The 14,154-nt window shown below is 39.7% G+C and overlaps 1 protein-coding gene across 4 annotated transcripts; it reads left to right on the forward strand.

Annotated features, from left to right (window-relative positions):
- The first annotated feature begins 2,331 nt into the window (after positions 1-2,331).
- On the forward strand, positions 2,332-13,915 carry LOC141756273 (single-minded homolog 1-like). 4 transcript variants are annotated; one of them, XM_074615876.1, is made up of 12 exons: positions 2,332-2,498; positions 3,569-3,993; positions 5,614-5,696; positions 5,844-5,933; positions 6,111-6,219; positions 6,604-6,689; positions 7,159-7,358; positions 7,577-7,683; positions 7,843-7,990; positions 10,805-10,961; positions 11,061-11,448; positions 11,960-13,915. In XM_074615876.1, exons 2-12 carry the CDS (start codon positions 3,819-3,821, stop codon positions 12,700-12,702), a joined length of 2,286 nt encoding a protein of 761 aa, XP_074471977.1. In that variant the 5' UTR covers positions 2,332-2,498; positions 3,569-3,818; the 3' UTR covers positions 12,703-13,915. The 4 variants fall into 4 exon arrangements, with proteins under 4 accessions (XP_074471977.1, XP_074471976.1, XP_074471978.1 ...); XM_074615875.1 differs by having other exon boundaries at positions 2,440-2,578; XM_074615877.1 differs by lacking the exon at positions 2,332-2,498 and adding an exon at positions 4,614-4,708 and having other exon boundaries at positions 3,857-3,993.
- The last annotated feature ends 239 nt before the right edge of the window (positions 13,916-14,154 follow it).

The raw sequence follows: 14,154 nt of genomic DNA on the forward strand, positions 1-14,154 counted from the left end.
GGAACACTGAGACACTAAGCTAGTTTAAGACTACATAGTTTCTGATGTGTTTGCTGAGGTTTTGAGATACTCCTCCCTCAAATGCAGAGAGATGATGTCAAGCAGATCCAGCAGAGAGTGTGTTCACTTTAAAGACTTGATATAGGAAAATACCTGTCTAAAGAAGCATCAGATGTGAAGGATGTGTTGCTTTTTAAAGGGGAGAACCTGAGAGCCATTCAGCATCTGGGGGCTGTCCTCTAATTGCCAATTTGTTGTTTTTATCTGTCAGAAATGAGAAAATAATAGAAAGGTAGAGCCTTGTAGGGCTAATTTTGAGTCCAGCAGAGGCCATTTAGATAGATAGACACACATCTCTCTCTCTCTACACACACACACAGAGAGAGAGAAGGAAGGAGACAGCAGGAGGATCTCCAATTATGGCAGGATGCAGCATCAATTTAAGGGCTAATTATGTGCGTAATGAGCTCACCGCCATGCGTCCGCGCCCCCGTCACCAACCACCACCCTCCTCCTCCATCTGAGCGCTCGGTACCTAATTAAAAAACTACATGCGCAGCGGCGCTCTCATCTGATTCACACCATGGAAATTAATCCTCACATAAACGTGTTTGACGGACACCAAAACTAGCGCATGAGCCCTGGGCTGCAGGCGCGCGCACTATGCTCTCCTCAGTAAACTGTTTTTTGCATTTTGGCTTTTTTAAAAAAAGAAGAAAATCCGAAATAACTCAAGACAAAAACAGTCAATTAGAAATATCATCATTTCCAATAATTTCCATGCGCAAAAAAAAAAAATCATGTGACCTCAAGATTTCTATTTCAATTTTTTTTTTTTCAAGTTTAAGAATAAATACATCACACTCTTAAGAGCACTGTATCTATACGTGCTCTTAAGTGTGTTATCAAATGTGTAGTAACTTGTTCATGTTTTATATGACATATAACATTTGTCTGTAACACAGTTGACAAAATAATGAATCAAATGTTTATTTTCTTTAAAATATTTAAAAAGTCATTAGAGCTTTTAAAGCTTGGCAATTTATCCATTTAAGGGGTATATTATGGTAACAACTAAATTATTTATCAAAAAATAAAAACTGATTTCTTCACTTTTTGGTTGACATGAAATGTACCCCTAATTATAGAATGACTCATAGGGCTACTTCTGCTTCAATAGGTTTCCATGTTTAAGAATAACCAACAACAAACCCATTAAATGCATCTGAATCCAGAGGGAGGTAATCCACCTGAAAACAAGTGAAATATTTAGCCACTAAAACAGAAGTCAGTATAATTAAAAAGAGCCTATAAAATCATTACTATCAGGGGGCGGATTTAAGGCCTGTTTATTCAGATTTATTAGACAACTAACAGCAGCAGCACGAGTAGAACATCAACAGATGTTTTTTTTCAGTATCATTAACACCCTTTGTTTTTATTACTAGTAACGTCACAACCTGCACCTATATATATATATCCTTGATGCAATATACACCTCAAGTGCAACTTTGTTTAAATTTTATTTATTACAACTACTCTACCTATTTTACAAGTGCAATTACCTCTGTTTACATTCATTTTTATACTTCTAGTGTAACACTTCTGTTTATATTTATATATTACATCTACTTTGCCTGTTTTATTTACTTTATAACCGTCTGTGTTTTTATCTGATATATGTTTTTATCTGCCTCGTTTAGTCTTGTCAAGTATTTGTTTTAAAGCACTGACCAGAAGTGGCAACTGTGAATCTCGTTGTATTTAATACAATGACATTAAAGCTTTCTATTTTATTATATTCTACCTGTAATCCATATTTTACCAAATATTTGAGGAAATGCATTTTGGCCTGCGAATAATGAAAAATACTTTCATCCTGTGTACAAATTATGATTATTTTCCATTTATGTCCATTTATGTCAGAAAAGTCATGATATGAAATGTGAGGGAGAAAATTGTTTGATTTCCTGATTCAATTGTGGAAATAAATGTTTTTTTGTTTGTCTCTGGAATAAAAAACAATTTTTGTTTTATTCTGGATATTTTTCCCAAGGTCTTTTATTGAGCAGAACATCCCCTTTGCTGCAGCTATTTTATGCGTATTTATCTATTTATTTCAGCTTGATCCGTGATCTCCACTGTTAATGACAAAAACACAACAAGATCACATCTTAAGCTCACTTCATACCTCTCCGTATACACCAAGTTGACGCCCACAGCGAGCGTCCAATCAGGAAGCGACTTTCAGCGCTGTCGTCCAATCAGAGCGAGGCAGAGCGCACAGGTGGGCGGGTCCTCGAGCAGCTCCAGAGAGAGACATTGAGATAGTTGAGGAGAGGAGGCTTGTTGGGCACGAATGCCACTCGTTGCGCGCGTCCCTTATAATTTGGAGAGGTGTATGCAGCGCACGGTCCTGTTCGCCTTTCCAGGTGGAAATCCAGGAGGAGCTGAGACCAAACTTAACTGGGACGACTGGTGAACCCGGATCAGGACAGGTGAAATTCCCAGCAGGCTGCCACTGGAAGGCCACAGGATCGATCCAGATGTTGGAAAATACAGTGTATCTGCAGCTTGGGTAGGAATACTGCAAATATATCCGTGTCAACTGAGCCTGTCAGATGTTAAAACATCTTATTTTTCTTAAAACAAGTGAAAAAAAATCAGCTAGTGAGGTGAGATTATATATATATTTTTTCCCAAAGCAGCTGCATGCACACGTTTCCTGTTGTTTTCCTCGATGCATGCAGTGATCGAGCAATATGATGCATTGCTTTCGTCATTCCTGAAGCAAACGCAAAGAAAATGCAGAATTTATTTCACCTCATTGTGCAGAAGTTTGACTTGTTTTAGGATGAATATAAAAAGGCTGAGATGGACATGTTTGCAGTGTGCCCTTCATGGATAGGGTGCTTGTTTTATAAGTAGAGTAAAAGCAGTAAAAAAAGTTTTTTTTTCTTTTTTTTAGGCCTAAAATTATATCTTCATAATATTAAATTACTATATGCAGAGGATTGACAGTGATCTCTTATTGCACTGATTTATTTTTATTTTATTTTTTTGCTGTTGTAATTTTATGATTTTTTTTTTTATTATATCCATTTTTGTGGCTTTTGATGCTTCTTTATATCATGTTTGTTTTTGTTTATAGCTTATTTTGTATATTGTATATTGGTATAAATTCAATTTTTTTATTCTAACGTTTTTATCTATTCTTTTGTTATTATACTGTTGGACTTGCACCAACAAAACCTAAGCAAATTCCTAGTGTATACTCTTACACCTGGCAATAAACACGATTCTGATTCTGAATCTATCTTCTTCAATAAATTAGTCTTTTATTTTGATAGATGATTGATGCGTAAATTAATGTTTTCCATGCAGCCTCAGCTCCACCTGATCTGCTGCAGGCCTGCATGCGCCATGCAGCTTATACAGTACATCAAAAAAATAACAGTAGATCCATCATGGCGGTTCTATATAGTGTCAACCTCTGCAATGCAATAATGATGCTTTTTCCTGCTGGATGAGACAATAATGTGTGTTTTTTTCTGTCTGTGTTGTGCAGGTCATGGATGAGATTACGCAGCACCGTGCAGGAGGTTTAACGACAACCAGTTGAAGGAGTACCCACCTACCTACCTACCTAAAGGGGATATTCAGACTTTTCTTTTTTGGATTCACATTAAAACTCGTTTTTTTAGTTGATAAAAAATCTGCAATGAAAAGGAGTGAAAGTGGAGAGGAATCAGTGAGAGTGCTGATTTGATTTGCATGACCGTCGTCTCCAAGGAAGGATACAGTGAAAAGACGTCGAGATGAAGGAGAAATCCAAAACGGCCGCAAGGACTAGACGGGAAAAGGAGAACAGTGAATTTTACGAGCTGGCCAAAATGTTGCCTTTACCGTCGGCCATCACCTCCCAGCTGGACAAAGCCTCCATAATAAGACTGACAACGAGTTACCTGAAGATGAGAATTGTTTTCCCTCAGGGTGAGCAGAACAGAAAATTACAAGGAGGGATAAAAAATAAATTAAAAAAGCACCATATAATATATCATATTATTATATTATAATAATATAAAATTAGCCTATTATGTTAGTAATCCCACGATAAAATAAAAAAAAAAATATAAATAATATCAGAAATCCCTTTAGTCCTATTAACACTGTTGTTATTAAGATTACTTTTTTTTAATACAATTTAAGTAGGATACTGTGCGCTCATATAAAAAAAGCACCATATAATATATTATATTATTATATTATAATAATATAAAAACAATAGTAGCCTATTATGCTAGTAATCCCACGATAAAATTATAAAAATATATAAAAAAAATAAATAATATCAGAAATCCCTTTAGTCCTATTAACACTGTTGTGATTAAGATTTTTTTTTTAAATTAAATTCAATTTAAGTAGGATACTGTGGATACTAGATACTGAAATTTAAGTAGGATACTGTGCGTTCATACTTTGAGTCATAAAGAAATATTAAAGGAACATTAATGTAATTTTTTCACTGATCTGCAGGGGAGTCTATGCAGATGCTCGTTTTTAATTCAGTATGTCTAAAGGAGACGATCTGCCTCCATCTTTTATACATACAGGTCTCTGCAGGATGCTTTGACTGCGTGACTGAGAACAAGACGAACCAATTATTATTAAAAAAGGCCCTGCACGGCTTCTAATCACCTGAAGCCATGTAAGCAGGAGGTACACACACACACACACACAATCTTATACAACCGAAGAAAAATGATACTAATGATTACAAATCTAACCAGAAGTCCACGTTTATGCTGCCTTATAATAACAGACATATTCATATTTTGCTGTCATAACATGTAACATAGACGATTTTAAAAACTGTAGGGAAAAATTACATGTTTTTATTTATATTATGTATCTATCCGCCGAAAAAACACTTTTTTTGTTGTAATTACTTTTTCTACATCCTCGGAGACCATATTGTTATTTCCAGCACTTACTACACTGAAACCAGTGGCCTACACTGATTTACTGGACCAAACATCTAAAAGATGGACATAATCTGTGGGGAGGCATTACAAATCTGCATTTTTTTATACTGCAGTAATAATAAAATAATATTTCCTGGAGCAACATGATGAATTAAAATATCATCCTGGTATATTTAATCCTCCAAATTGAGAGTCTATATTGCAGCTGTTATAAGAGGCACCTTGTAAACAGCAACAGATTATCGAGGCTCGTGTCTGCAGCCTGGACAACATGTGACAGACATGAAGGAACACCGTAAATGCTTTAACACTAAATAGGCCTTTTTAACAGGCATGCCTCTGGCTCGAGGGTGTGTGTGTCCTCCTGACTTTTTCAGTAGCCTAACTGTAATAACAATAATAACAACAGCAATAATAATAAAAAAAAAAAAATAATGACAATAATAATATGAAGAGCAATAATAATAATAAAAAAATAATAACAATAATAATGTCGATTTAAATAACCAATAACAAAATATGGTATTGTTTTTTTTTATTATCAATATAAAAACTAAAACATCTTCTCCATGTCAGTATATAATGTCACCGAGCAGCCCAACAGCATTATTTATTCCACTCTCCTCAGGTTTGGGTGAGGCCTGGGGTCATGCAAGTCGGACAAGATCTTTGGACAATATTGGACGAGAACTGGGAGCTCATTTACTGCAGGTATTATATTATTATTATTATTATTATTATTATTATTATTATTATTATATGTATTACCACCGTAATTAACTGTTAATTATATGCAAGAGAGGAATGTATAGTCGTGTGAAATAATGCTGAGAGGTATAACTGTCGTTTTATTTGCAGACGTTGGACGGATTCATCTTTGTTGTGGCTCCAGATGGGAAAATAATGTACATTTCAGAGACAGCGTCGGTCCATTTAGGACTGTCTCAGGTCCGTTTGAACAATCACATTTATTTATCTATATTTATTTGTATGCATTTCTGCTATTCTTATACAATTTAAAGCTAATTTAATACAAATTTAGACATCTTGTTGACACTGCTCTTGCAAATGAAATCATCATCACAGCCGTCTTTACCTGTTAATTACATGAGTTATTGTCAACAGGTAGAGTTGACTGGGAACAGTATTTATGAATATGTCCATCCTGCCGACCACGACGAGATGACAGCTGTGCTGACGCCACATCAGCCCTACCACTCACATTTCGTCCAAGGTAAAAAATAAATAAAAATACATTTCCTCTCTGAAGCTTCACAAATATACCGAACGTCGAATGTTTGCAATTCGATTCCATCGCAGTGATTCTAGAACGAGCAAATGTAGCAGATACAGATTCGAATCTAGTTTGATCAAATGTGCGCGTCTCAGAAATGCAGCATTTTGAAACAATAAATAAATATTTTTCCATGTATGTATTTTTTGATTATGTAACATAAATAATGCATATTATTATTAAAATGCAGAACGTCATGGTGGTCGTTGAGATTGCGTTTAAATACGTAGAGGTAGCAGCAGGCAGCCTATAGTCCACATTTTTCCTCCTATGAGATTTTTCTGAGTTGACTTTTATTTTATAAAACTGTTTTTCTTCCTTCAGAATATGAAGCTGAGCGCTCTTTCTTTTTGCGGATGAAATGTGTGCTGGCAAAAAGAAACGCAGGCCTCACCAGTGGTGGATACAAGGTATAGTGGAAATGAAGCTTGGCCTATGATATTTAATTATTAATTATTTATGATTTAACAAAATTCTTAATTGCAGTAGAATACCTCATTTTAAATACATCATTAATATTATTATTTGATTCTATTTGATTCTATTTTATTTTGTCTTATTATATTTTATTCTTTTTTATTTTATTTTATTTTATTTCATTTTATTAAGACCAATATTCAAATGGCTTTCCTTGCTCTTCATATATTTTTATAAGGATTTATAATATGTATTCCTGTAATGCTGCTGTGTCATAAGGACTTCAACATATACAGTAGATTTTAATATCCTTTTGTATTTCTATAATATTGTATTTCAATAATAATTCTATATTTGTGATCAGTATATACATTATTCAGTATTAATCTTGCTATTTACATTTCAGGATTTCCTTAATTTGTAATCTGAGTTTCTCTGGCTGTCTTTCTTGCTCCACCACAGGTGATCCACTGCAGCGGCTACCTGAAGATCCGTCAGTACAGTTTGGACATGTCACCCTTCGAGGGCTGCTATCAGAATGTGGGTCTGGTGGCCGTGGGTCACTCCCTGCCGCCCAGTGCTGTGACCGAGATCAAACTGCACAGCAACATGTTTATGTTCAGAGCCAGTTTGGACATGAAGCTCATCTTCCTGGACTCCAGGTACACAGAGAGTTGGCTGTATATGAAATTAATTGTTTCTCTATGAGGTGTTTTCATTCTAATCCAATGTTATTTATTGTGTACTGTAAAGCCTGTATATTTTTCATTTAGGAGGGTTGAATTAGTTCTCCAAGAAACTACAAAAAAAACACAAGCAGATCAATCTGAAGTATCCACTCTGCATATTTTAAAAAAACAACTGGTTAATTCCTCTCCAGGGTGGCAGAGCTGACCGGTTATGAGCCCCAGGACCTGATAGAGAAAACCCTCTACCATCATGTCCACGGCTGTGACATCTTCCACCTACGCTGTGCACACCACCTCTGTGAGTTACTATTATGCTTCTACAACAGGCTGGCTGACCTTCCTTTGTCACACTAACTGCTCAGGCAACCTGCTGCAGACAATCACACACACACACACACACACACACTGTTAAGCACGCTAATCTCTGTCTTCTGTCTGATTCTTTCATCTCCTTCAGTGCTGGTAAAAGGCCAAGTCACCACTAAGTATTATCGTTTCCTGGCCAAGCACGGCGGCTGGGTCTGGGTCCAGAGCTACGCCACCATCGTCCACAACAGCCGGTCCTCAAGACCTCACTGTATAGTCAGCGTCAACTATGTCCTCACGTAAGTCTCACTTAGTATTCCCATCTAGAAATCAGAGAGAACGTATTTACTCTTAAGAAAGAGATTGATTTAAGAAGAAAAGATATATGAGACGTTTGTTCATGGAAAAGGTATCATTTGTGCATATCAATTGGTTGGTTTGTAAGTATGAATCATGCATTTTGGATATAATGTTGTTACATTCATCACATTTTGGACTGAAATCCCTAAAATCACAAGTACGTAAACACAGTAGGTTTAAGGGGCTAAAAGCAGCTGCATTATTAATGGTGTTTGCAGAGGGAGGAGCATTGATTATTTAACTAGATTAAGTAAAATCATATCATACACCCTTATGATCCATGCTCGAAGCTCACTCTGTGATATGACGGCTCTTTGTCTCTTGGAGAAATCCTTCTCTTTATCCCTCCGTAGCCTCTCTGCACTAAATCCACCAAATACTGCGGCTGCAGGGCTGCAGGCAGTTGTGTGTTATGAGAGCACAAAGCACACTAAGGCCCTTTGAGACAGCAAGACAAACACCAGGGTTCAACCCCATCAAAAAAACCTCTACTGTCACCATCGATCTGCAGTCCAAGGAAAGCAAAATCGATCAAACGGTGAACTAGGAATCAATAGCTATCTCATAGCTGTAGCACATGTTGGATTTTCCTTGTTAAGTTTGGTTGATCCACATGTGGATTTTCAGTGTGTGTAACAGGGTGTTGGTGTGAGTATGTGCGTGCATGTGTATGGCTTGCAGTATTGATTTCTCCAATGCAGCAAGGAGAAAACAAAGCAACTACATTAAAATGGCAGTGAATTTACAACTGCATAATTAGCTCTATATAACACAGAAGTGTCCACATGCAGGAAGAGCACAAAAAAAAGCCTTTACATTAAAAAAACAAACAGCAATTCAATCACCTTGGCCTGACAGCGTTTTAACCCAACAAGAATCCATTAATAAATCATGTTTGGGAGGTTGGCTGGTGGCGTATTTCAGACATGAGGTGCTCTGACATTGACCCTGAGGTGGAATTCGGCTAACACAGCTGAGTTTGCACAAAGGCCCAACATTATTGGCTCAGACATAAGTCATCCAGGGCACAGATAGGATGCAGAACCAGCCACCGCAACTATACCTGCAAGAGCAAATAGCACTCACACTGTGTACTGGCTATCCAAACACAGCCTTTCCCCCAAGGTGTTGTACATAAAGAATGGGTCATATTTAGAGTCATATTAAAGAGGCTGGCTGTGCGGGGTCAGGGATGGGCCACGGGGTTTAAAATGCCAGGCAGCTGCTATTACATACTGTTGATGTGATAAGTTAAGAATAGGCTCATGTTTGCTGAACACTTGACACAGGAGCCTTTTCACTCCCTCGACAGCGACACTTGAGTTCAGCCGCAGGACAGTGGGTTAAAATGTCAGAGACGGTGCACAAGCTGTATGCACATATACAAGAAAAAGCCACTTGCATTGTACAAAAACTATTTTTTTGTTTAAGATGCTTGCAAAGGAGGTCCAGTGCAGAGATAGTGTGCGTGCACATGCATGTGTCGGTGTGGGTGCACACATTTTCTAGCGTGGTTCTGGCAATGGTTGTACGGCAGAAAAGAATGATTAACTTTCTTCGTGTTATTTTTTCTCAGAAGTGGGAGGACTCTCTTGAATTTATCTTAAATGTTTTCACTTCTCATAGTCGTCACATCACTCATGGTATAAAAAACTGTGTTTGTAAAATAAGTCTGTACGGTGCCGTTATCTATGTTCAATATTGGCCAAGACGTCTGCTGCAGACTAATTACTGATTATGTCACTTGGTGCAACGCTGCCACCGAGACTGTGTAAGAGAGAAAGAAAGTGCACAGATTGTTTGGGGGAAAATGCAAGCCTAAAGCAGTGGTTTTCAAAGTAGGGTCCGGGGACCCCCAGGGGGTCCTTCAGGGGGTTCCAGGGGGTCCCCAGCAAAAAGGGGAATCATTTATTTTCACAATAATTCCCTCCATAAGTAACACAATGACAGAATGTATGACTATTTTGGTCTTGGGCTTCATACACTTTCTGCAATAAAACTTTCTGTAATTAAACATCTAAAAGCAAAAATCCTATCAGGACCCTGAGACAAAAAACTTATCAAATGGGGGTCTGTGGTCTAATTTGTTTCAGTTTAGGGGTCCTTGACGTGAAAAAGTTTGGGAACCACTGACCTAAAGGTTTGAGAAGCTCTGAATTGATTGGGGAAACCTGGAGGGAAAAGTGAACAAGCCCTCCCCTTCAACTACAATCAAAGTGTCCTTGAGCAAGGCACTCAACCATCAACACTAACATGAAGCAGACAGTTCATAATTTTTTTTTAGATGCATGCTGTTTAAACAAAACTAAGAACTGCGACGCTAGCAGCTATGTGAGGTTGCACTTAGTGCTAACAATGCTAACATACTGCTGTTTAGCACGTATAATTGTTTAGCACGATAGCATGCTAACATTTGCTAAATAGCACTAAACAAAAGTACAGCTGAGGCTGATGGGAATGTTGTTCGTTTTTGCAGGTATTTGGTCGTAAGCCATTAAGCTTTTGATCTGTTGGGGATGCTAAATGAAAAGTCAGTGTATCGCCAAAATTATGAGAGTTTATCCTGAGGGGAATCGTGAATGTTTGTACCAAATTTCCATCCGATCCATCCAATAGTTGTCGAGATATTTCAGTCTCGACCAAAGTGATGGGCTAACCGACATTCCTAGAGCCGCTAAAAAGTCACAACCGGGATAAATATGGGTTCAAACTTATATTTTTTTATCTCTAACATATATTTTGTTTGTCAATAGGGATACTGAGTATAAGGGAATGCAGCTGTCTTTGGACCAAATGAGCCCCACCAAGCCAGCCTTCCCATACGCTGAAAGTCACAGTGAAGACAGGAAGAGCACCAAGGCACGTCTGACCCAGGCCAAGGCCAAAGCCAGAGTGTCACCCTACCCACAGGTAATCAACAGCCTGGTTCAGAAAGCGAAGTCCAGACAAAAGACTCGATAGAAGGAGGTTCACAAACTCTCAAACCTGTGATTTTCTTGTTTCTGTCAGCAGTTTTCAGCTTTCAATCCAGAGCGTTCAGAGTCGGACCAAGACAGCCAGTGGGGAGGGAGCCCGCTGACGGACTCTGCATCCCCACAGCTGCTGGATCCCGCTGAGGCTGCGGAGGCCTCTTGTGCCTACCGACTGTATCCAGACTCTGGCTCCCTGTGCTACGGCCTGGGTCTATCAGAGGACGATCTCGCCCATGCCCAAACGCATCCTCACACCACCACCTGCGACCGCGTGCGATGCCAGAGCGGCCGCTACTTCCTCGGAACCCCCCAGTCTGGAAGGGAGGTGTGGTGGGACGCCACGCGCTCCGTGCTCTCGCTGCCAAAAACGTCCACGGAGAACAGTGAGGGCTACGAAATCACATCCTACCACGGAGCCATTCACGGTGAGGTGTTAGGGTTGAGACCACAACCATCTGTCTCTGAAAATAGCACAGGCCTAACTTCTCGTGGTAGCTGTTTTCCAAATGTTATTACGGGGCATGCTAAGTTGTTTACGCCGTGTCTTGCCAGTGTGCCGATTGCTACCATCTGTTCAAAAATTGCCTGCAATTGAAAGCCAAGTTGTTTCACATTTCACATCCTCAAACAGGGAAACAACCCCCACTGTGCTTCTGCCAAGTCTAACAGACCATGGTGCTATACGCATTTAAAGCAAAACTCACACAGGCAACTCGTGGTTTTAGCAACTGGCTCTTAAAATATACAGAAGTATTGAATTCAAGATTCAAGATTCAAGGATATAAGGATATAAGGATATAGGACAAGGATATAGATCATGTTGTGAGTTTTCACACACTTTGTAAATGCAGACTGAAAGGATCCAATTACTTATTAACACGATGTAATTCATTGATTTCACTGTTTTGAAATGTGGCCATTGAACTCTCCCTACAGGACGGGGCCACTGGGATGAAGACAGTGTGGTGAGTTCGCCCGACGGAGGCGGGTCCACCAGCGATTCGGGTGAGCGCTACCATGGCGACCACTTCCGGGCGACCCCCCGAGAGCCCAGCAAGATGGAGACCCTGATCCGAGCTACGCAGCAGATGATCAAAGAGGAAGAGAGCCGCCTGCAGCAGCACAAGGCGCCGCTGGACGTCTCGGGCCTCGCCAAAGCCCACAGCCCGTGCTTCACCTCCTCGCTATCGCACCACTCCCAGCTCGCCATGCCCAGCGTGGTGTGCCGTGGTCCAGGAGCCCCCAGCATTGACCTCCCCTCCGAGCGCCTCCACCACCACGACGCCGTCAAAGTGCTCGGCCCGCACGACAACGACGAAAACACGACCAGCCCGGCGTCTCTGTCTCGCCTCAGCAGCCCCAGCTCTGACGGGATCCCCAGGTCGGGTCTGTCGCTCACCAAAGACTACATGCAGACGGATCTGTCCCCCCACCCTCCACAGCCCCAGGGGAGCCCGCTGCTCTACGCGGCCCAGGAGAGGCAGCCGCTGGACAGGCAAGCAGCCTATGCTTTGACTGGATACTCCCTGGAGCACCTGTACGACCCGGAGAACCTGCGGAGTTACTCGGGCCTGGCCTGCGGAGGAGTCCAGTACGACGTGGCGTCCCATGTGAGGATGCAGGCCGAGCAGATGCAGGGACACAAGGCCACCTCAGTTATCATAACCAACGGGAGCTGACGACATCTGGTGCAGACGGGTCCTGTTCTCTAGAGGAGGATGTTATAGTAAGCTGGTGCTTTATGCACACTGACCAGGCGGACTATATAAAAAAGAATAAAAGGTACCTGCACTGGGTTGATGTGCCATTGGTGGCCCATTCAGCACAATTTGTGTCTGTCAGCATTTGTATCATACCATTCTCTTTTCTTTATCATCGGAGGATGATAGGAACTAGTGTTGTTTGGTATGTTACTTCACAGAGCGGAGGCTTGCTCCATTACATAGGAATATAGTGTTATTTCAATGGTGAACTGAATTCCCCTCACTGCAAAGACGACCCAAGTTTTCAGTCTGGTTAAACATCAAACCAGGGTTTCTGTTCCAAACGCCTCACGCACCATTGGCCATGCGAGTTAATCTGTCCTGGACACTATTTCCAAAGGCAGTAAGAAAATGTGTTGTTCCATTGCCCCTTCACCTGAAAACTCCATTGCGCAGAGCACAATGCTTGACACGAGAAGTGCAACATGGGAAAGTCTCACTATTGTAAGATGTCAATGTTTCCTGGTATTTATTTGTCAGTGGGCTGTTTTCTGTATGTGTCACTTTTGTTTTCTGTCCAAGTTGAATCTTTATTGGTCGCAGAAAATTTGTTTTGGTGTTTGGATTACACCAATATTAGATTTTAAAAAATGTAATGAAGTGGAAAAACAGAAAGAAAAAAAATGCTTCTGATATGTAAAAGTGTAAAATAAGCAGGTCAACTTGAAGCTGTGTTAATGTATATGTGAAATGCCCTCACTTAGAGCGCAAAGAGAGAGCGTAAAAACACATTAGTAATCTCCCCATGCCCTCTAAATATAGGCATTGTATGTATCGACTTACAGTTGTGGCTGAAATGATATTGTTTACATATCAGAGTATAATTTTTCCTGTTTTTACCCCCCCTTAACTGTTACCCAACTTGTTAGCATATGTAGAGTATGCTTTTAAATCCTGCTCCACATGCAATTGTTCGCAAAGAAAACCATTTGTTTTTGTTTTTTGTCATCACAGCCTAAAGGGTTAAAATAATTGAGACAAACTTATAAAAATGTGTTGAATGTCTTTAGTTTCTTATTTAATTTATGATGTAAATATCATCTCACAATGAACTTTTGAACAAGAAGTGACAAGATTATTTATTAATTGGTTTTAAAAAGTCTTAAATCTGAATACAGTTGCAAACAAATAATTTTTGTCTCTGTTGATTTTTGTCGCACAAAACTGTTATCAGTCAAAAGTGTTTTGAATGAATGTACACACATAACACTGCCTCAGAAACACTCCAGAACTGCAAATTTAGACATACTGTAGATATACGTAGTTGTTGTTCATCCATCGTGAACAATCAGGACAGTTTTGTACATTGTACATGGTATTTTGAGATGTAAAGATATAGATGTAGATAGATATAACAGCCCAGTTGTA

Source organism: Sebastes fasciatus, chromosome 18, assembly GCF_043250625.1.
Source record: "Sebastes fasciatus isolate fSebFas1 chromosome 18, fSebFas1.pri, whole genome shotgun sequence".
In the NCBI taxonomy this organism is placed as follows: Eukaryota; Metazoa; Chordata; class Actinopteri; order Perciformes; family Sebastidae; genus Sebastes; species Sebastes fasciatus.